This window comes from Helicoverpa zea, chromosome 9 (assembly GCF_022581195.2).
Source record: "Helicoverpa zea isolate HzStark_Cry1AcR chromosome 9, ilHelZeax1.1, whole genome shotgun sequence".
Lineage (NCBI taxonomy): Eukaryota > Metazoa > Arthropoda > Insecta > Lepidoptera > Noctuidae > Helicoverpa > Helicoverpa zea.
In genome coordinates this window covers 4,250,223-4,272,592 of record NC_061460.1, presented here as the reverse complement: position 1 = coordinate 4,272,592, position 22,370 = coordinate 4,250,223, and the positions used below count along the sequence as shown (strand labels likewise).

Below are 22,370 nucleotides of genomic sequence, written 5' to 3'. Positions count from 1 at the left end.
CAATATTTTCAAATAATACCAATTCCATATCCACATTAAATGGCTCCACGATAAATATTCCGTTTGGCGTCAAAGTAACTTTGTCGTCCATTAACGGCTTCGTATGTGACCGCAGGCATTTTATTCCTGACCGACTCATTTTTCTTTTGCAATTTTGTTTTGTTGAAAACTGGCTTTGTTACTTTTGTGTAAAAGCTTGAATGACCCAAAATTTTGCATGGAATTTGTTTAGAACTTGACGGGACACGTGTGAAATTAAAACTCTTAAAAAGTCCTTGTCCTCAAAAAATTACTGCAAGCAAATAGCTTATCAATTGTTTATGGTGTGATTTATCTTTTGGCCGTATAAAACTTAGTAATCTTAAGGGATTGGTATTTGGGTATCAATATTTTAATTTCCGCACGGAGATGATTTTTTTATCTCAAATCCTCACTTGACCCATCTTTTCTGGTATTCGTAAAACAAAAATGTCCTCATTTTTTTTCGCATCTGCCCTTTGTCTATCACACGCCAACCAAAAATATCAAAACACACAACAATATACAAATATTATGATTTTATTTCTTTCAAGTTTTATGGGAAGGCACGTTCGAGGTTTCCTAGTGTCGTGAAGTCGTGGTGGCCTAGTGGGCAAAGAACCAACCTCTCGAGTATGAGGGCGCGGGTTCGATTCCAGGTCAGGCAAGTACCAATGCAACTTTTCTAAGTTTGTATGTACTTTCTAAGTATATCTTAGACACCATTGGCTGTGTTTCGGATGGCACGTTAAACTGTAGGTTCCGGCTGTCATTGAACATCCTTGGCAGTCGTTACGGGTAGTCAGAAGCCAGTAAGTCTGACACCAGTCTAACCAAGGGGTATCGGGTTGCCCGGGTAACTGGGTTGAGGAGGTCAGATAGGCAGTCGCTTCTTGTAAAGCACTGGTACTCAGCTGAATCCGGTTAGACTGGAAGCCGACCCCAACATAGTTTGGGAAAAGGCTCGGAGGATGATGCACGTTCGAGGTTTCCTCACGCCCCTTTATCTTAAGTAGATCGTACCCTCGTCTTGTCATGACACCCTGGTACCCGGCGGGCCGACTGACCTGATAATTATCGTTTTTGTACCAACCATCTGCTGGGTCTTAGGCCTTAGGTGCAGGTTTGTCTTCGTTTCTGTGTTATTTCTTTGAAGATTTGTGGATTTTTTCTTCGTAGAGTTGTCATCATAACATTGTAAACCTGCTAGATTATGATGTATCTTGTGGACAGAATCATAATAAGATCTGGCGAGATAGAATGTAGGTAGTCTAACTCCGTATACCAACAATTTTACGGTGACATACACAAAGGCCACGTACAAATTTCTATCGGTTCAATGTGTCTCTTCCATGCTAACGTGCTAACCAATATAAAAATAAGCGTGTAAACAAAGAACTAAGTTTTCAGAAATTCAGGTCTACTCTTTATACAAGAAAAACGAAAAATCTAAAAAAAAAGACCTAAAGGCCATCTATTACAGTGGGACAAAACAATGCTACCCAATAAAAGGGAACAAAAATAATACCATCATTTGTAACTTTCTGACTTTTATTCTCTGCAAAAATGTTTATCTAGTTTTATAAGAAACATTGGCACTCGTAAAACGGTCCAGTTTGGTGATCGTTGGACAAATAAAAATGGTTATTACTGTGATAATGGGACGGCTTGCAGGCTTGACTTTGGGGATGGTGAAATGTCATAATTACTCTTGGCTGAATTAAAAGGTCGATGGCTTGCCTATGCATTTTTTACCAGATACGAGTGTAGAATATTCACATTTAGATCTCTAATTCAGAATTTAATACTATTATGTCCTTATTTTTTACATTGATTCAGCTGAAGCTAAGCTAATAAACAAACAGATATTTTCTGGTATGTAATTTGTCTTTTTCATTTGTTACATTTGTCTTTTCTAAAATAACCTGAACATATGGACATGTCTGAATTAAAAATAGTTCATATATATAGTAATTGGAAATACAATACTTTCAAGGTATGAATGGGTATATCAGATAGGTCGCCTTATAATTCTAACCATTAGTGATGTGGAGACAGTGATACCAATTTGTTGCTGTCACGCTTACAATCCAAACTGTTTTACGACTAAGCTATAAGACAAATCATAAACATTTTATAGAGGCTGAAAAGATCAAAATTATTGTGACTAGAAAACCTTCGTGCTGAATATTTTATGTCTACTAAACTTTAATACTAAGTACTTAATTCCACGTGCCGTTTTCTCACAAGTATCGAACAATGATTTTAATCTTGAGATCGTTAAACAAGGCTTTGAAGCACCAAGTTCGAGGGTCCTTTCTTATCTTTTCTTGACGGGAGCTGCTTATCCTCTACCTACTGTTATCGGGTAACGATATCAGGGAGCCAAGATGGAGTAATTGCACAAAATGCTGACGCAGGTCAAGATTAACTGATAGGCCAGGTGATCCTGGACAGTTTGAAATCGATAGAAAGTTATTTTATTCGACAGTTTTGACGGTCTGTTCTCTTGGTAAAATGCAGTTTGAGATTTTGAAATGTCTTGGTTTCAAAATTGTTTTCTACATTATTTGCTTACCATGTTGAATTCTCAAAATGATTTTGCTATTCCATTTTCATATTACAAACAATGAGTGATATAAAATACTGTAAGTACTGAAAACCACAATTAACTTTATAGTATGGAAATTTCACCAATTTCCCCAAATGAGATCAACATCATTCTACTTACACTAAGTTGAGATAAGATAGTCATCTTAGAGACAATGTAAGACTATATAATCCAGTACAATTCACTATTAAAACTAGTATTACCGTTGCTAGGAAAGGCATAGTGTTAAACCTTAATAGGCGTATACCATCGTCTTAAGAAGTCTATAGAAAAATATTTACGTGAAAAGTGGCAAATATTAACTTTTAAGCACTACAGTATTAGAAAAATTTAAATTACTTTATCAAAATGCCTCTTAAAGTGTGGTCAAAGTTTTCGGTGAAAAAGGGCGGTAATGTTATCAATCTACGTATCGTGGATATGCCTGACAATCTTTACGAAAAGGTTACAAACTTATACATGAATTATTATGTGAAAGAGGACCCTATTTTTAAAGCTTCTGGTAAGTCAATACTATGTAAAATTTATAAAATCTTATGAAAATGTTATGATCAAATGGTTCTAAAAAAGACTTTTGAGTGTAAGGTAGATGTTCTGATGTATGTATCTTCTGCCATTGGGGAATGCTTAAATTAAGTTTTCCCTTGCATTTTAAGTGACAGCTTGAACTTCGAATTTGTGTCCAGTAGTAAATTACGGCATTTTGCTTTATATATAAGTCATTGTCTTAGGTATTCTTCTGGGAATAGCTATTGTGATGTTAAAGTTAATCTTATACATTTTTCATTCTATGTTTAGATATTTGGAAGAAATGTTTATTACAAAACAGAGTAAATCATTGGTTTCATCATTTTAACTTTTTCTTGAACTTGAATCTGCAGATTTTTTCTTTATCGCTCAAACCACTGAACCAATTTTAATGGAATCACAGATAGTCCAGACCCTATGGATATATAAAGGCTATTTATTATTCGGCTGCTGCTGGAGGTAGTTTCATCGGACGGAATCTGCAAAGAACAGCTACTAAAACATAAATTATAACGTAATTACAGGTCTTCTAAAAAGTGCAGCAGCATTAGAAGAACTTCGTGAGATGATGCAAAAATTCACAAACGGAGACGGATTGCACTCTGTGATATGTTGTATTGACAACGGAGACGACCAGGTCAATGACCCCATTGCTGCTTCCATGATGGCGTTGACGAATAAAGGAGATCCTGAACCTAAGGTGAGGTTTTGACCTTGACATTTCATGAATTAGCCAAAGGACAATGGGCAGATTGGTATACCCCACCAATAGCAATGTCATATATATCATTGGATAGGCCTTTTTATGTAGAACAACATTTACTATGACAGCTTTGCTGAAATGTTTGTCCGTTCTGAGATATAGATCAAAAACTGTGCAAAAGTTAGAACTAAGTAATCTATTGATAACTCAAGTTTTTAAAGGAAAATCTAAGTACTACCAAGTGTAAGTCTTGTAAGTGCTACCTGCTGTGCCCGGTAGGGTCCATAATTGTTACTATTATGTAGCATTTAACCTTTCTGAACTCTGAATACAAGGACCTTGGTATATTGCAAGAGTTACTTAAAGTCAGGTTAGTATATACCAAACAGAATTTACAGCTTTCGTCTAAGAACATAGTTGGGTACTTTATAGTGAGTTAATGCTGTCCACAGTATAAATGCCACCGCTTGTGCGCAAGGCGTCGAATTGCTTACTTCAGAGCTGTAAAGATATGTGACGAGAGGTGCAAAGTTTTGTTAGAACATTTTGACTATCATTAAGTCACTAATATGTAACTTAAAAACAAAAGTATTAATCAAAACTGCACTCTGATAAACTATTGCTTTTCATAATGTATTTGTATTTAAACTTAAATGATTTTCCCTGTAAAAGTAAATATATTAATCGATATTTTCTTTGTTATTGTATTCAGGCGACTTATATGCAAAGAGCAAGGAATACCTATGCACGGAACTTGGATGACGTCACATGACTTGCAGAGAGCTGCAGAGGCAGATGGTTGGGAGACCGCATACGAGATCAAGTTTGAAGATCTGGGAAAACAATATGGCGTCGCTTTTGATAAAGAGCCTGTTTCTGCTAAGTTTATGATTGTCAAAATCTAAAATACACTAATAAGGTTATTAATTGAACTTTCACTTGATTGTAGAAAGGGAATAGCTTAGAAGTTTTATCAATTAAAAAATTCGTTTTCTTATTTCAAATGCTTTTGAAGAATAAATGCTTTTTTGATGATAAAAATCTGTTCTTATATTATCTCGATTTCAGTTCTATACTGACATATATTTCGGGAAATTCGCATAATAAAATATAATTTAGAAAAAAGCTGTCTTATTGTCAGGTGTTACATAATCCCTTTTGTTCTGTTTACATGTTTCTCAGCTTTCCTATTAATTGAAAATAAACAACGTGATGTCGTTATATCCTCCCTCACCTCTAGCGGATTTAGTATTAGCTGTGACCTTTTTGTTTTGAAAAATATTTCTTATCAAATTATTTTCTTCTGCGAAATCACCAGCTACTTCATTATTTACTGGCTTTGTGTTCGTGATGGTAAGAATCATTATTCAAGATTAAGTTTTGAAGAAATAAGTTGCAATATTAAGGGTGATGTTAAATATCCCTTATTGAAATATTGTTCAGCTAATACATATACCATAAGTGTCTTATTGTAGTACCCGGATACTGCTGATAGTTTACTTGGACTCATAAATCAGTACGCAGATGAATGGCAGCACGCATATTAAAATGACTAAGTATCATCATCATCATCATCATCTCAGTCATAAAACGTCACTGCTGAACATAGGGCCTCCCCCTTTGATCTCCACAGATACCTGTTGGAAGCGACCTGCATCCAGCGTCTTCCAGCGACCTTTATAAGGTCGTCTGTCCACCGAAGACGACCTTAATGACTAAGTATAAGTGACAAAATTTTGATTGGAATCAAGATTTTCAATAAAATGAAAACTCAATCACAGCATCAACTGTCGGTCGACTGTTTAGTCCGCAGTATAGGTACTAGACCATATAATTAATTTGCTTATTACAACAACAAATTAACTATAAAATCATATCGCCTTGTAGTTTATATCAGTAATAACAAACAAACACATAAACCCATTTATTTCTACTATGAAAATCATCTTAGCAACAAGCAAGTATATTCCGTCTGTATTTACTGTTTGTGTAAGTTATAAGTCTTTGATCTCGTAATCATAACTTCATTGTTGTTTTGCCAACTTGATTACTGTGGGATCTTGTTTCTATTTCATGGTACCCAAAGTCTGTTATTGTTTTAGTGATGTCTAAGTTAATTTTATGAGGCTCTAAATTATCACGTTAAAAAATCTAAACCATAGAATCTCTTGCCCGTTCTTCTCCATAGGAAGCTACTTTTGGAATAGGCAACTAGAATTAAACGCTTTTTTTTACTTTTATAAGTGCTCGTAAGAGCCTAAATGAAATAAATAATTTGACTTTGATTTTTACACAATTTGTTAATCCTTACTATTTAATTTGAAACACAGATAGGCTAGATCCTGAGAAAAGACCTTTGAATCTGGGAAGTAATTCCTTCAAGACACCAGCGCGGCGGTACGTAGTATGATATATAGGCAGGTACAAAGTACAGCTATTGACTTGTACAATGGTACACCTAGATATATAGCATAACTGTTCGTTCATATATAAAAGTGCCAAAACGCACCAAGAGTTCACTGATAAGATAGAACATTTATTGACAGATACGCTACATAAACAGTTGCAAACAAAAATAACTCTTACAGCTAACGACATAAGACTTTCTAGATAAGGAAACATTAATTATTTAATTGCAAACATTGTCGATGATAATGTTTTAGTTTGATAAATTTATACTTTAGCGACACTTGTATTTTAAGTTTAGGAACTAGGATTTGGTCAAAATTTTCGGTCAAAAACTCGAATGGTGATGTTATTAATTTAAAAATAATGGAACTGCCAAAAGAACGTTTTGAAGATTTTTTGGATTCTTACATGACTTTTTTCGCGAAGGAAGAGTCTTCATTTAGAGCTTCTGGTAAGATTATCCTTACTAATATTAAAAAAAAACGAAAGTTACTCTGTTTGTCTGCCTGTTCACGTCAAAACTACTGTATCATTTCAGGAGTAGCAAATAGTGAAAATGCAATTAAAGAATTGAGACAAGTTCTTGCTATTAGAAACAGTGAGCAATCGTACCATACAGTTATATGTTGTTTAGACAATGATGACGAAACACCAGATATCATTGGAGCATCAGTCATGTCTTTGGAAACACCTGAAAAGATAATGCAAAAGAAAACGGTAACAGTATTTCAGTTAATCATTATCTTTAACTAACAATTCCCACAATATATACTTAAGAACATACCACGCCTCGGCAAACGTAGTGTAGGACGTCCTCAGGCACGGTGGAGTGATGACTTGCGCAAGACGGCTGACAGGAGCTGGATGCGAGAAGCCGAAAATCGATCTCAGTGGCGTGCACTTGGAGAGGCCTACGTCCAGCAGTGGACTGCGATAGGCTAATGATACTTAAGAACAGGGCAGCGTGAGTATTAAAAGAAATATACATAAGATTTTCAGATTGCTTTTGTAAGGATGGAGGATACAAAATGCATGCATGTTAATGTTTAACTAATGTTTTTTGAGGTTTTCATAAAGCATTCCGGATTCTTAACCAAGCGCATTACCTATATTACGTAAGGGACAAGCATGCAGTAGACATGATGATGTTCAATTTTGTTTTATACAGTTTCAGGGCACATCACCTGAATTGAAGAAAGTGATTGAAGTGTACGGAGATCTGTTGGCCACATACGATATGTTAAAGGAATTCAATTTAGAACGGTATTTTGTAGACAGGGGAGTTTTCGTGCGTCCTGACTTCAGAGGACTTGGAATAGCTCAGGAGTTGTTTAAAGTCAGGTTAGTATTAAAAAAACAAAAAAGGTAAAGACTCGAGAGATGATGATGGTATTAAAACCGACCTCATGTATATAACTTAATATTCCCTACAGTATACTACTTGGGAAACCCGAATAAATGGAACTTGTAGCTATGCCCAAGGCCCCATGACTCTCTGCAGTCACATGCAGTCATTTTAGCAAGAAGATGTGACGTGGTAGAACTTACGGTAGTTTTTGATATGCATATCCTTGTGTGCTTTTCTCTAGATTGGCTGAAGACCAAATCACTTAAAGTGATTCAAGGTATACCTAAAGTTCAGTCGGCATGATAACATCAGTAGGTACTAAGGCTTCTTAAATATTCCGCCAAGGAGGACTTTTAGAGCAGAATATCTCCCAAAATTACCAACAGACTGCATTAAGAATAGATATATAAGAATTAAAAATGTTGATGATGTGATTTTGTTTTTCCAGGCGAATGATATGCAAAGAACATGGGGTGAGCATGCATGGAGCATGGATGACATCATACGGTACTCAGAAAGCAGCCGAACGTGATGGCTGGGAAACTGTGTGCGAGGTGCAATTTGACGAGCATGGGAAAAAGCATGGCGTGGTCTTCGAGAACGGACCCCCTTCTTGTAAATTCATGGTGGCTAGAATAGATTTGACATAAAAATTGTTTCAAGTTTATAAAGAGTATTGGTAAGTGTGATTGAATATTTTGTGCTTGCATTTATAAATAAACTAAAGTATTTTAAAACGGACAACTGTTTTTATTTTAATAATTTGTGTAATGTGTACAATCCCGAATAAAACAAATTAAGGCATAACATTTACTTTATTCTAGCAATCATAAACTTCGTACTCTTAGCATCAGCATCATATTTGACTCCGTATTGTTTCTCCAACTCTTCATAGGGGATCTCGCACACCGTCTCCCAACCATCGCGCTCCGCAGCCTTCTGAGTACCGTATGACGTCATCCAGGCTGCGTTAATGGGTATTCCCTGTTCTTTGCATATCATACGCCTAGAAACAAATGTACTGGAATATTATTATCCTTACCAATGTGAATCTATTCCCTAATTGAAAGTAGACCTCGAGTGGAACAATAAAATGTTTGCAACAGACTCATTCTTGCTATGACAGGTGCCTTTTGACAGTCCAAAAACAAATGAGGTGGGAACAAATATCACAATCGCAATGATTCAAGCGTAATAGATTTTCCTTGATTATCAAGGCCATAGGTCGTCAACTGCCGAACAAATCTGCTTCTTTGATTATGTTTTTAGCTTCACCGCTTCATACTAACCTGACTTTAAGTAACTCTCTTGCAATTCCCAGACCGGTGTAACTTGGACATACAAATAGTCCTCTATCTCCGAAGCTGCGTTCAAGATCGAAAGCCTTCACTTCATCGTAATAACTCTCTAAACCATACACGATCTCGAACAGTTTCGTCATTTCTTTCGTCTTGAAGTTATACTGAAAGAAAATGATCACATTAGGTATAAAAATACTAAAAACAATAAGCGTCGAGGTTGAAATTCGGACACGGTTCCTTTTCTCGAGCTTAAGGAGATCAGCTAGCTATACATTGAAGTTATAATGCATAAGCATTTGATCAGACATAGGTGCACTCTCTAGTCCCTTCCTCTTAGTCCAAAGGAATAGCAATCTGACAGGACCGGAGAGAGAAGTACAAACATTTACGTGCTCTCCGATAAATGTTAGAAGTCTCATAATAAATATCAAAAATGGAATGAATTCAATCTAATCAGCAGGCATTTTCAAGATATCATCCTATTCTACTACATACCTTTGGTTCTTCTCCCCTTATTGTCAGAGCCATCATAGACGCTCCCATGATTTCTCTAATTGGGTTATCATCATTATCCAAACAACAGATCACTATGTGATATCCCTCATCATCATATTCTACAGATCTTAATAAAGGTCCATGTATTTCGTTAATTGCTTCTTCATTATTTGGAATTCCTAAAATGTTCAAAAAGGTAAGTAGAGTGTGTTAGATGAATTTCTATGAATTTGTGGTATTAATTAATATGAGACAAGTATTGAATTCTGGCAGACTAGGCAAAGGCTGAAAATTTGGCTAACGATAATCCTAAAATAGAATATAGGGGATTCAATAAGAAGTATCTGAAAGTTTTTTTTTTACTCCTTAGGCACGTCATATTACACTATATAATATTTGAACTGCATTGTCAAGGTAGGTATATCACTGCCATGGTATTTAATGAAATATGTTGACCGTAAGCAAACTCATACATGAAATATAGATATCATAAACAATACTTACCAGCAGCTTTGATCGTAGATTCCGCTTTCACAAAATAATCAATATAACACTGGACCACTTTTTCATAAAGATATTCAGGCATATCTACTATACGTAATTTAATGGTTGTACCTTCCTTGGTAACGACTGAGAATTTTGACCATACTTTAAGAGATGACATACTGATTATGTACAATTACTTAATTTTTTTATTGCTCAATGAAATGTATGACTTATGTTGTATAACTTGTAATGACATAATGAGACTATCACTAAAACGGTTATTATTTGGCATCAACACACCTACAAGAGTTAATCTTATCAGCATAAAACATGTTGACATTTGAATTGAATACTGTCAAAGTTATTTATGAAATCAGCTGATATTTACATATCAGTTATCGTCATAATTATAATTAATCATTACATTATTGGTCGTTAAGGTTGGTAATTAATTAGGAACAATACATGCGGCGCACTTTTTGTGTGGTGCACAAAATGTCTGCGTATTATGCCAAAAATTTGTCACTAATTTACACAGAATACACACACATCTTTGATCAGTCTGTCAGCAAATCAAGGGTTCTTAGAAATACAGAAACCAAATAAAGAAAAAAAATCAATTTATTCTAGCAATCATAAACTTAGATGAAGGAGGATCTTTGTCAAAGGTAACACCATATTTCTTTCCGAATTCTTCATACTGGAACTCACAAACTGTCTCCCAACCATCGCGCTCTGCAGCCTTCTGAGTACCGTATGACGTCATCCAAGCTCCGTTGACGGGTATCCCATGTTCTTTGCATATCAGTCGCCTAGAAACAAAAGAATTAAAATGACTTAATAAAGTGGGACATTACATAATGTTATCTTTTAACAGATAGCAGATGTTATAGACAGTTTAAAATCTTTATCTAATCTATTCAAATCAAGGTTGTATTTGCGTAGGAATGTTCTAGTTCAAGACCAGTGCGGCATCATCTATTTGTAATATAAGAACACTAGCGGTGTTTGTCGATGGCATGTACCCACGCAACCTGCAGCCTGCGTACATTCCGTGCGGATATAAATCTTTCACGCGGTTCCAAGTGCCATCTTACAAGAGGCTGAGAGCACCCAAAACACTAGCACGAAAGAGAGAGAAGCCTGTTGAGGCGACGTTCGTAACGTTCGCAACATACATATAAATTAATAGCTTTAAAATATGAGTTGAGTAGTCAAAAATAAAAATTAACCAAGTTCTGTATTTACATATGGACTCGTTAATGTTACTAATTGTATCGATGTACGTTGATAAGTAATACAGGTAATGTTGTTGGAAGATCATTTTATGAGGTAAGTTTACTTTTCGAGAACGTGTTTTGGAATTAACAGGGTTCTCAGAAATATGTTCAAGATTAATATATATTTTTTAGCCGTCAAAAGCAGTTTAGATTTGGCCAAAAAATTGTTTGAGACAAGCCAATTTTTGCTGTGAGCGCCTTAACTGCTAGCTATAATTTTTACCCTTTCTCTTCTAATTCCTTTCAAGTTATTAAAAAATAAATAAACAATAAGTACCTGGTTTTGAGGAACTCCTGTGCAATACCGAGACCCCTATATTTGGAACATACAAATAATCCTCTGTCGGCGTAATATCGATCTAGGCCGAATTCTTTTGCTTCGTCGAAATAATCATTGAGGCCGTTGAATACTTCTATCAATTTCTTCAATTGCGGCGATTGGAAGCTTAACTGAAATGATGGTGAAAAACACGTATTAAGAAGGTACCACCCTATTTATCACATGTTCTTCCCAAGGTAAAGGAATCATTCTGCCAGGGCTGCGCGATTGTTCGAAAGAGTTACCGTGGTCAAAGGGCTCTTGAAGGAACATAGTGGGTTTTAATCATACATAGCTTAAGAGGTCATCAGATACGAGACAAAAATAAGGTGTATAGGAATAATGGTTTGAGTATACTCAATGGTTTTATTGAGTGTTACTCAAAAAGATTTCTAATATTAAAAAAACCTAAATACAGGAAAAAAATTAAGAAGAATTGACCATATTTATTTTATTACCTCTGGTTCCGGCTCTCCTTTCTTTATTAAAGCCATCATGGAAGCCCCAACTACTTCCGTATGTTCATCATCATCATCGTTGTCTAAACAACATACTGTTATATGGAAACTATCGTCTTCTGTCACTACTGACATAAATTCAATAACTTCTGCTAAAGATTCTTTGCTGTTTGGCACACCTGAAAAGATGAAAAAAATTGAAATGTAGATTTTAATAATAATTTACAACCTAGGCGACAATGCAAATTACATATTTTACTTAGCTGTCAATTTTGATTTAAAGAAAACTATCCGTACAATCCGTACAATTTTGATTTTAAAAAAATCCGTGACATTAACTGTTAGGAAAAATACTGTCGCAAAATTAACACTAAACATTTTTCATACAAAAAAAAGACTTACCAGCTGCTTTGAAAGTAGCCTCTTGTTTCACAAAATATTCAAGGTAAAGACCACCAACTATCTCTTTGAGACGTTCAGGCATGTCTTGTATACGAAATTTATATTTAGTGCCATCCTTGGCAATTGCTGAAAATCTTGACCACACTTTCATAGCCATTTTTGATTAAATAATATAAACTTAAAAAAATGGTATGTACAAAAATATTTTCGTAAATGGTACAATACAATATTTTTTTCCACGTTTATATTAGGTGTATTTACACTACAAATGATGGTGCTATCACTAAACACGAGTATATATGTAAGATCGGATTGCGACGGCTTTCGTTATCTTATCGACGTGACTAACAAAATATATGATGTAAAAAAAATATTTTGACAACAATGCAATTAATAGATGTGTTAGTAATTATAAAAATATCCATATTATTTTTGTAAATACAGATTAACAGCTTAATCTGGACTTTGGCATATAAAAATATGTCTGGTGTAACCGAGTAAAGTAGTTTTCTAAATATAACTATTGAGTCATAATGCGGCATAATAAGGCTTTACTTACATACTGGTCAGTAATATGCAGATATATTTCAAAGTGAGTATAATATTAGTATCAAAAGTCTTTATGCTTTCTAGAGATAGGAATTTAAAATTACTTGTATAGGATTCATATCAAAATTATACCTGTATTAAGCAAATCAACAGATAATAGAATTGAAAAATGTGTAAGATGAAATTGATCGGAACGGGTTAGAAAATATGTAAAACCGTACACAGACAAATATGTACTTTATAGCAATTATTGAAACCCAACAAGTAAACATGTTTACCCAAAAATCAAGGATTGAGGACGCGTATGTTACAGAACTTTGTTAAGTTATACTTACGAAGTTTACACACGTACATAATTATACAAGTTTGACACTGTTATATTGAATAAATGTTGGAAACCTTATTGATTCTCTCGAACTTGAGAAAGTCGTTATCAAGTTTTGTATGTGAGTTTATGGCAATTTATTTCATCAGAAATATTATAGGATTTTATGATCGTGCTCTTTATATTCTTACTGGCTTCCACCAGCGGTTTCTCCCGATTCCTGAGAGAGTTACTTATAGCACTCGTATCAAATGGACAAGCTATGTATATTAATGGTAAGTTACGTCAAAATCCATTCGGTAGCTTTTGCGTGACACAGGAACTTGCAAACATTTATACATACAAAATTTAATGTTCATAATATTAGTAGGTTTACTAGCTTATAAAACATTTAAAAACTTGTTAGATTGACCTTTACCTAAAATATTACGTAAACTATTTTATAAAAAACAAAAGCCAACTGTGTGTTAGTAATCAGACACTTTCTTGACTATAGAGCCATTGTTTACAAGTTGTTACCTTATATTTTATCGCATAGTTATATTCTTTGACGCGTTTCGCTTCGTGTTTACGCAGACACGTTGAAAACATCTCATTAGGCACCAGTAGACTGTGAAAGACTGGTGTCCCGTTAAATATGCAAGATAGTGTAGTTGTTACGACTTGGTATAGTTCTAAGCGAGGTGAAAATGATGGTATATAGGTCCAACTATGTAGGTAGGAATACTATTTATTATATTATCTATACATATAATAAATCTGTAAAAAAACTGTGTCTGTACATTGAATATATTAAAAAAATAATAATTGGGTGGGGTTTAGGAACAGTAATGGAGCACAAATCCAAAAAAAAAATTATGTCTGTATGTCTGTATGTCTGTTTGTTTGTACACGCTAATCTTCCGAACTACTGAACGAATTTCAATGATTTTTTCTTTGTTGTATCAGTATTAAGCCTGGTCAACATATAGGCTATAATTTATCTTCGAAACTTGAAGACCTGATGCAGAACTCCAACGGACCAATAAAACTATAAGAGATACAAATATGGTGCCGTGGCAAAAATTGTTTCATTTGATGTGCATTTTCAGCTGAGATAATAAATTTTAAGATCTGGAACACCTGATGTGGAACCCCAAGAGCCCAGCTTCTCTGTACCATATACAGGTATGACGTTTTAGCAAAAGTTGTTCAATTTGATAAGCACTTACTATTGACTTATACAAATTGAAGATCTAAAACATCTGATGTGGAACTCCAGGGGCCCAGCTAGACTATAGCATATAGAGGTATGACGTTTTAGCAAAAGTTGTTCAATCTGATAAGCACTCTCTGTTGACTTATAAAAATTGAAGATGTAAAACACCTGATGTGGAACTCCAGGAGCCCTGCTAGACTATATGAAGCATATGAAGATATGACGTTTTAGCAAAAGTGGTTCAATCTGATAAGCACTCTCTATTGACGCATTTTTCTATTCTCTCTCACACAAACAAATAATAACGAAGATACAATAACGCTTTAATTTCGTGTTAAGTCACTGCTTAGTACAAATTTTACATACCTAAACGTTGCGTCACGAGCCCCCACTCTCCGACTTTGTTGCGTTATATCTCATTATTATTTTGTATGTCTCTTCCAGACCTCGGGACTACAGAGTTCCGAATTTTTGGGAGGCAAACGTGGGGCCGAAGCCAACACGCTCCTTTTGAGACAACTTTAATGAAATGGTGACACAAAACCGACGATTATCCCTTTATACACTATAGAAATCAATCCAAGGACAATCCCCGGTGGACGTCGTTAAAAAAAAGACAATCCCCGGTTCTGTGCTAAACTATTGCTAACTACTTGGGCTATTGTGATGGGATGTTAGTGGATGACAATTTATTAGGTACATGTAAAAACGGCAGGTGGAGACTCGCCACCTCACTTACTGGGCCCCCGGGAACCAGTCACTGAATAGCAACAAGAGGGCAACAGGGACATGAGCGGCTGAAGGGTGAGGATACCTCGGCGGACTTTAAACGCAGATTACGCGCTCCCTGTGCTTACCATGAGGCACCTACCCTCCGAGCAGGGCTACTAATCCTGCTCTAGCGACTCCACTCTGGACGGCCAAGCCAAGCCAGAGGCGTGAGACCTACCCCCGTCATGGTTCACTCCGACCGGCCGGAGATGGGGGACAGTATACACTCCCTGGAGAACTCAGTATATATAGCCCCGCGGGGTCGCTACTCCCCGTCATCAGCCTCAGATGTCCTGCGGTACCTATATCTCATTATTATTGTCGTTATTATCTCAAGAGCCTTTGTCCCAATTATGTTAGGGTCGACTTCCAGTCACGATGCAACTGAGTACCAGAGTTTTACAAGGAGCGACTGCCTATCTGACCCCCACAACCCGGTTACCCGCTCAACCCAACACCCCTTGGTAAGACTTACTGGCTTCTGACTACCCATAACGACTGCCAAGAATGGAATGTTCAATGACAGTCGGAACCTACAGTTTAACATCCCCTCCAAATAACGGTCTTTGGTATCCAAAATATACGTAGAAAGTACATACGAACTTAGAAAAGTTGCATTGGAGGCACTTGCCAGACCTGGAATCAAAGACGCACGCTCATACTTAAGAGATTGGTTCTCTACCCACTAAACCACCATGAATTCCACTAAGTCACCACGACTTTGTCATCTATTTAATGTTTTTTTACGTAATATTTTTGCCACACACAACTTAAATGCGGACGAATTCGTCACTACTTTTATCCCTATGGTCACGTCTATTGCGACTATTCAGATCTTTGATTTTGCTGACCCCGTAGTCGCTGGCATAAGGGACAGGATCCGCGTACGAAGTCGCGGGCAGAAGCTAGTAATATAGTAATTAGGTTGTAAAAAAATTGATAAAAATTAACGACAGTGTACCTCATGAATGTAAAGTAAAAATCTCAACAAGTGTGTCATGTACGAAGGCCGTGAAAAACTCAACTACTATGTATTCATAGAGACTGTGATCTCGTTACACACGAGTTTGTTCCACTTCGTGCTCTTTGATTCACGCCGGTTTGAAAATGATATTTTAAAATTTGTACAAAATTAGTAAAGGGATGAACGTTGTGACTTGAACCGGACGTCTATAATAAATCTGTCTTCAAATGTCAATTTATTATTATTGAAAACATCTATAAATATTATAAAAAGAACCTCTGTAATATGTTTTTGGATAAACAAAAAATAGTCTAGCAGTAGCAGGGGCGGTGCTACGTTATGCGTAGGCGCATTGCTACGAGCGTAGCAAAGGCGATACCATCACAAGCCACGCCCACTTAACTACGAAGAAAAACTACTTACGTAGGTACAACATAATGAACCAGCAATTAGGTATGTATATAGTGGTACAGTAAGGAATAAACTATTTTAGTGAGAATAAACGAGATAGGCACTGAGTTTTACGAACTTTTTTGGTGATATACCTTGGGATGTAATATGTACTAAGGAGATCATTATTTTGTTTTATAGTTGGGCGTTAATTCACCCATATTTTTTGGTAAACTCGTCATGGCAAGAGTATGTGATGCGGAGGAGTGAGGATATAGGATCATAGATATATTCAGAAATGTCGTGAATTTGAACTTGGGTGAATATAGAGGAAGAAGATAACCAAAGAAACGATGCATTGACGTCGGCATGAGTACCTATGTAATAAGGAGGAACGAGGATCATAGGTATATTATGAAAATTAGTGAATTTGAACTTGGTTGGATATAAAGGAAGGGGATGACTAAAGAAACGATGGATGGAGAGATGACGTATGGAAAAAAATATGCAGCGCTGAACTGAAATAAAACTGCGAATATTGACGATTGATATAGGTCGATCCTAATGTTAATCCACCAACGCGAACCTCAGCAATTAAAATAATTAATAAATAGCATACAGCATTCCCTATTGTACAATAAGTCAACAAGGTGTCGCGTCTACGGGTAATCCTATTATGTAGATGCGACACGTCTCTGGCTTCGACTTGAGGCGCAAATTGACGGAGTCAAAGGATCTTCAGCTGTGCTGGTATTTGAAGGTTGGATATAAATGGAGGATATCTTGTTTCGGTTTGCTCCCTGAGAAGTAAGTTGTGGGGGTATGAAAGCTGTCGACGAACGCAGTGGTATACTTCTCTGAAATATGATTCTTCAATTTACCGTCGATATGATAATAAAAGTTATAATAGAATGTTGGTAATGACATAATTCTTTCTAGACACAGCCCTATTATATTAGGAATATCAATATTTTTTTGAACGCATTAGTTTGCCAAACTCCGCAATTAAAATAAGCTCATCCCTGCACACAGCATTCCCTATCACTACATAGTATAAAATAAAGTCGCCTTTTCTGTCCCTATGTCCCTTTGTACGCTTAAATTTTTAAAACTACGCAACCGATTTTCATGCGGTTTTTTTAATAGATAGAGTGATTAAAGAGGAAGGTTTATATGTTAATAACATACATTAAATAATAGGGAAATACTGTTATCCCGTGCGAAGCCGGAGCGGGTCGCTAGTTTTGTAATAAGTCAGAGGTGTCGCGTCTACGGGTAATCCTATTATGTAGATGCGACACGTCTCTGGCTTCGACTTGAGGCGCAACTTGACGGAGGCAAAGGAACTCGTTCAGCTGTGCTGGTATTTGTAAGTTAGATATAAATTGTGGATATCTTGTTTCTGTTTGTTCCTTGAGAAGTAAGTTGTGGGAGTATGAAAGCTGTCGTTGCGCACGCCGTGGTATTCCTCTGAAATGTGATTCCTCATTTTCTATGACACAATTAAGGTTTAGAATTTCAATAATTAGTTTCAATTAAGACGACTTGTATGAGTGGGAATCGAATATGATGCTAATGGGACTGGGACCCGGCAATTGGTCATGCGTTAACAGTACCATCTGATTGCTACGTATTCATAGAAGTTTCTATTACTTTATTTCTATATTATTTAGGTAGGTAGGTAGTTGAAATAAATATGGGAAATAAATTGAAGCCCTAGAAATAACGGTTCGCTCATTTATTTCTAGGGCTTCAATTAGATATCTTTACAATAAATTATAGGTATCTTCCAAACCCTTTATAACAAAGAAGTACTAATCCAGCTTTCCCTGTCGACAGCTAGGATTGCTGTTATACCTCAAAGGTACATTTGTAAACGTATGTAATTAAATGAACGCCCCGAGACACCTTTCATGTGGTTTGTTTCTTTAATTAAGGCATCCTACACAACTCGATGAGTTTTTCAGTACTAAGTATTTAAAAAAGAATAAAATTATGTTTAAGGATATGTTGCTGTGTCCTGAAATCGTTCAAGGAAAGGCTATTCTACTTTTTTTGATTGTTGTCTAAGTTACCAGTAGAAAGTTCAATCATGACTATTTTTTTTTCAATGCTAATTATATAACTTCTTTACCAACTGAATCATCGTAAGTTCATCGATCGTTTCTAACTATGCAATAAAACTAGCTTAAACTTCATTAAAATGCTTTAGCATCTAGTTCCTTTTAATAGCATTCCACACTACAAGAAACATTACTCAGCAAGAAAATGCAACAAACACAAAAACAAAACTGTACCGAGCAAAGAAAAACGTACAAAAGTTTGCCCGCGAATTCCATCAATTCCCAAACAGGCCGCGGGCAATATCTTGGAAAGTATTTGAGAAGTGGTCGATAGATATTCAGAAAGTTCAATCCGTCGAAGCAACAGGCGTGCCTCGGATGGAAGGTTCTCCAAACTTTCCCGCCTTTATTTATTGCTGAAGAAACATGGGCCTGGTGGAGCAACTTGTAACTTGTACTGACTTGAAGTTTATTCATAAACTTACAAGAGAATAATATTCGTTGAAGACTGAGTTCATTTATGTGGTGTATCGGTATTTAATATGCTGGTTGAATACTCGTAAGCACTTATTAGAGTTCGTCAAACATTCCTAAGTTGTAAGATGTCCTAAGATGGTAGCTGAAGAAAATCAAATTACCTCTGAAGTGGTTATAATTGGGAACTACTGCAGGCTAAACTTGTTCCTTAAGTATTTCGCAATTTATAAGGGTATTTTTACTAGCGCGGATTGAAGACGTCCTTAGGTATCCTTTTGGTTTAAGAAGGAACATGGTGGGTTTTAGTCAGTAAGAGTCTGACACTCCCTCGCGCTGCAGATGGAATTAGAAGATTTTGCATAAAAAAAGGTATCCTTTCGCCATACCACACTTTCCTTGTACTTAAATCTTCGCCTATATTAGACCATGATGATTGAAATAATTAAGAAACGCCTACATTCAGCTATGGACGGCAAAACACTGATAGTAACTATATTGATAAATACCTTCACTGCCTATACCAATGCCACACAAGTACAAAATCTTAGCCTTCAAATGGACAAAATGGAGCACTCGTTTGCTTCATCAGTCGATATCCGTTGCCAAATGAACGAGCAGATTGACAATTACAGTTTAATTTCCACCTGCCACCGACTGTCCATCGCCCTTGGCACTGGCCATACCGACTCTCTAATACGAAGAAAAAATTGCCGTCTTTATGTTATTTCAAGTTATATTTAAGTAGACAAAAATGTTTGGACATGCATCAAGTCTTCACAAAAAAAATCATTAAATAGAATTTTGCTTCAGCACTATATTTCCTGATCAGAGTCAGATCGGCACTAGATCCCGTACATTATGTCCATTATCCATAGTAAGAGTAGAATCTGGTTAGTCGGAATAGCACACACACAGAAAACTGCTAGTGCTAACACTGTTATTGAAAACAGAACCTTAACATTCGAAAATAACGTACCAAAGAGCAGTATCACCAGATTATTTTTATCATGATTTTCACGTTTGTTACCAGCATAATAACTAGGCTGAAACAAAGACTCAAAACTTACAGCCGCTACACAAATAAAGCGTTTCAAACTGAGCGTCTTATAAAGCTAGGCAAAGTTTCAGGTTCACGCTAATACTGGGTTTAATATATACGAACTTACACTCGTAAATCTTGATTGAGAAACTTTGGCGAACCTCTTTCTCGCTTTCGAGGCTTGAAGACTGCGATTACCGTGGTGTCTTGTGTATAGATGACATCATAACAAGCTTCATTAAAAACCCCTGTCCTGCATAGGTACTCATGCCTTTCTAATGTCTATGAAAAATAATTTATAAGGGATAACTTTTTTATCTTAGAAAAGAGGTTCTGTTGTCATTTTATTTTTAATACTCTTTATCATGTCATTCTACCTTTAAGTCACATTTGTACCCATACAATATAATGTAGTAGGTACACAATATTGCTCTCGATACAACTTACGATAAATGTTCAGGAATAGTGGTGATATAATCGACCTAATTCAGGAATTTCAATGCCAATGAATCTGCATTTGACGTTATTTAGTGATAATCAAATGAAGTCATGATGATATTACCAAATTATATAAATAGAACTTATTTTTATACAACACATATTTGTTGGACAGCTAATCATTTGATTGCTTAGTTCAATGTACAAGGAAACATTTTCAAATGAATGACTAAGAGCACCAAATAATTTTGAGCTTTTTTAGTTTTTTTTGTAATTTTATTGTTGCTTTTAAATTTTAATGAGTGATGTACTTACCTTGACCTGATTCCTGAAAGTATGTAGAACATACGGACATAATCCATGTTCCTCTGGATAAGTATGTATGAAAAACTACTATTAAAGTGTTTTTCTAATTTCTCTTCTTCTTTTTTTTCTGCTTTCTGCTCTGTGCTTTCATCACTACATTCCCGCCGCTTAAACTGATTCCCAAAAACACGAAATCACCAATGAAATGTAAATCACGGACAATTCCGCAAACAGTTGACTAGTTCATGATAATTGGAATTAGCTCGCGCGCTCTTGGGCTTGTTGCTGTTAAGGCCATTGCCAATTTACGAATTTAGGCGCTTCTAATTTGCACCTACGATTTTCAAAAGTGAAGTAGGTATGTTTCCCTGTCGAGTGTAACTTTCTTTTGGTTATCATGTAGTAATGAGTGCAAATTAACTATAGAGATAAATATAAAGATTGCACAAGCCAATTTATGGTGATTAAATGACGTAAGATGAAAATATTTTCAAGTGTTTCACTGCCTTAAAAATAAATTGAAGCTAGACGAAAATATTATATGTAATAAATATTAATATATTATAATAAAAAAATATTATATAAATAGGCAGCTTATTTTTTTAAGAAAATGATTTGAAATTTTTGCCTTCCTTATGTAGTAAACATCCTAAATGGATGGAGCACAAAATTTCCTGTTGATATTAAACCTTCGAAACTCTCAACCGAATCGGGCATTCAAGCTTTGAAATATGGAAAGTCCTAATAATAAAAAAAAATAGCACTTTTTCGTGTTTAATGAACAATACGGGTAAAATCCTAATTAGGAGGCGGGGGCCATTTCTATGGGAACTAGGAACAATGGTCCTATTGTTGGTGCTCATTTGAAAGGGTTCATACTTACGAAAATTTAAAGCATTTTAAATACCTTATTTACAGGAATTTTCTTTACAATCGTCCTAATTTTGGTTACCTCTGATGTCGTTTTAATATTTTTTTATTTGTAGAATTGCATATCAATACTGGAAGCACAGAATATTTTACATTTATGGCTGTCAATCTGTGTGTTTCGTTAAGCACTAACCACCCTGATGTAGAAATATCTACTTAATGGAGTTAGATAGGGACCTCATCATTTATTTTATCCAGGTATGCGAAATAAACCTCCCTTGGGACGTAACTTAAATAGCTAGTTTGTTTATACAGAGCAAAATTACTTATTTCTAGGAATTATATAAGTACGTTATTTAGCAGTCTTCGAATAACGTAACCTGAACGCGTGCCTTAAAACTAGGTTGAACACCCTATTAAATCAGTGCAGGCCACAAACTCACAAACTCACAAACTGGAGGAATGTCTATAATACTCAATAATAAGCCTCACCTGATTGTTGTGGCAAACTTCCCAACTTGCCTTGTTAAATGTTCGCCAACTTCTTTTCCTGAACGCCATCGGCCAATTTATTGAGTTTCGTAAATGTTTCAATAGAGATGCTTGCAAACTTTGAGAGTAT

At 35.7% G+C, this 22,370-nt stretch overlaps 4 protein-coding genes and 1 long non-coding RNA gene across 5 annotated transcripts; 3 read left to right on the top strand and 2 right to left on the bottom strand.

Annotated features, from left to right (window-relative positions):
• The first annotated feature begins 2,799 nt into the window (after nt 1-2,799).
• On the top strand, nt 2,800-3,880 carry LOC124632888. Its single transcript, XM_047167880.1, has 2 exons — nt 2,800-3,131; nt 3,682-3,880. Exons 1-2 carry the CDS (start codon nt 2,978-2,980, stop codon nt 3,867-3,869), a joined length of 342 nt encoding a protein of 113 aa, XP_047023836.1. The 5' UTR covers nt 2,800-2,977; the 3' UTR covers nt 3,870-3,880.
• Nucleotides 3,881-4,161: 281 nt separating this feature from the next.
• LOC124633287 lies at nt 4,162-4,901 on the top strand. The gene is made up of 2 exons (XR_006984721.1): nt 4,162-4,230; nt 4,573-4,901. It is a non-coding gene; the product is annotated as an uncharacterized LOC124633287 (long non-coding RNA).
• Nucleotides 4,902-6,555: 1,654 nt separating this feature from the next.
• On the top strand, nt 6,556-8,358 carry LOC124633285. Its single transcript, XM_047168461.1, has 4 exons — nt 6,556-6,720; nt 6,808-6,986; nt 7,438-7,610; nt 8,066-8,358. The coding sequence occupies exons 1-4, from the start codon at nt 6,633-6,635 to the stop codon at nt 8,265-8,267; spliced, it is 642 nt and encodes a 213-aa protein (XP_047024417.1). The 5' UTR covers nt 6,556-6,632; the 3' UTR covers nt 8,268-8,358.
• Nucleotides 8,359-8,417: 59 nt separating this feature from the next.
• Nucleotides 8,418-10,177, bottom strand: LOC124633283. Its single transcript, XM_047168459.1, has 4 exons — nt 9,918-10,177; nt 9,414-9,592; nt 8,907-9,079; nt 8,418-8,623 (listed from the first exon to the last, which is right to left on the bottom strand). Exons 1-4 carry the CDS (start codon nt 10,075-10,077, stop codon nt 8,428-8,430), a joined length of 708 nt encoding a protein of 235 aa, XP_047024415.1. The 5' UTR covers nt 10,078-10,177; the 3' UTR covers nt 8,418-8,427.
• A 325-nt stretch (nt 10,178-10,502) lies between these two features.
• Nucleotides 10,503-12,568, bottom strand: LOC124633284. The gene is made up of 4 exons (XM_047168460.1): nt 12,359-12,568; nt 11,957-12,135; nt 11,457-11,629; nt 10,503-10,711 (listed from the first exon to the last, which is right to left on the bottom strand). Exons 1-4 carry the CDS (start codon nt 12,513-12,515, stop codon nt 10,516-10,518), a joined length of 705 nt encoding a protein of 234 aa, XP_047024416.1. The 5' UTR covers nt 12,516-12,568; the 3' UTR covers nt 10,503-10,515.
• Between the last annotated feature and the right edge of the window lie 9,802 nt (nt 12,569-22,370).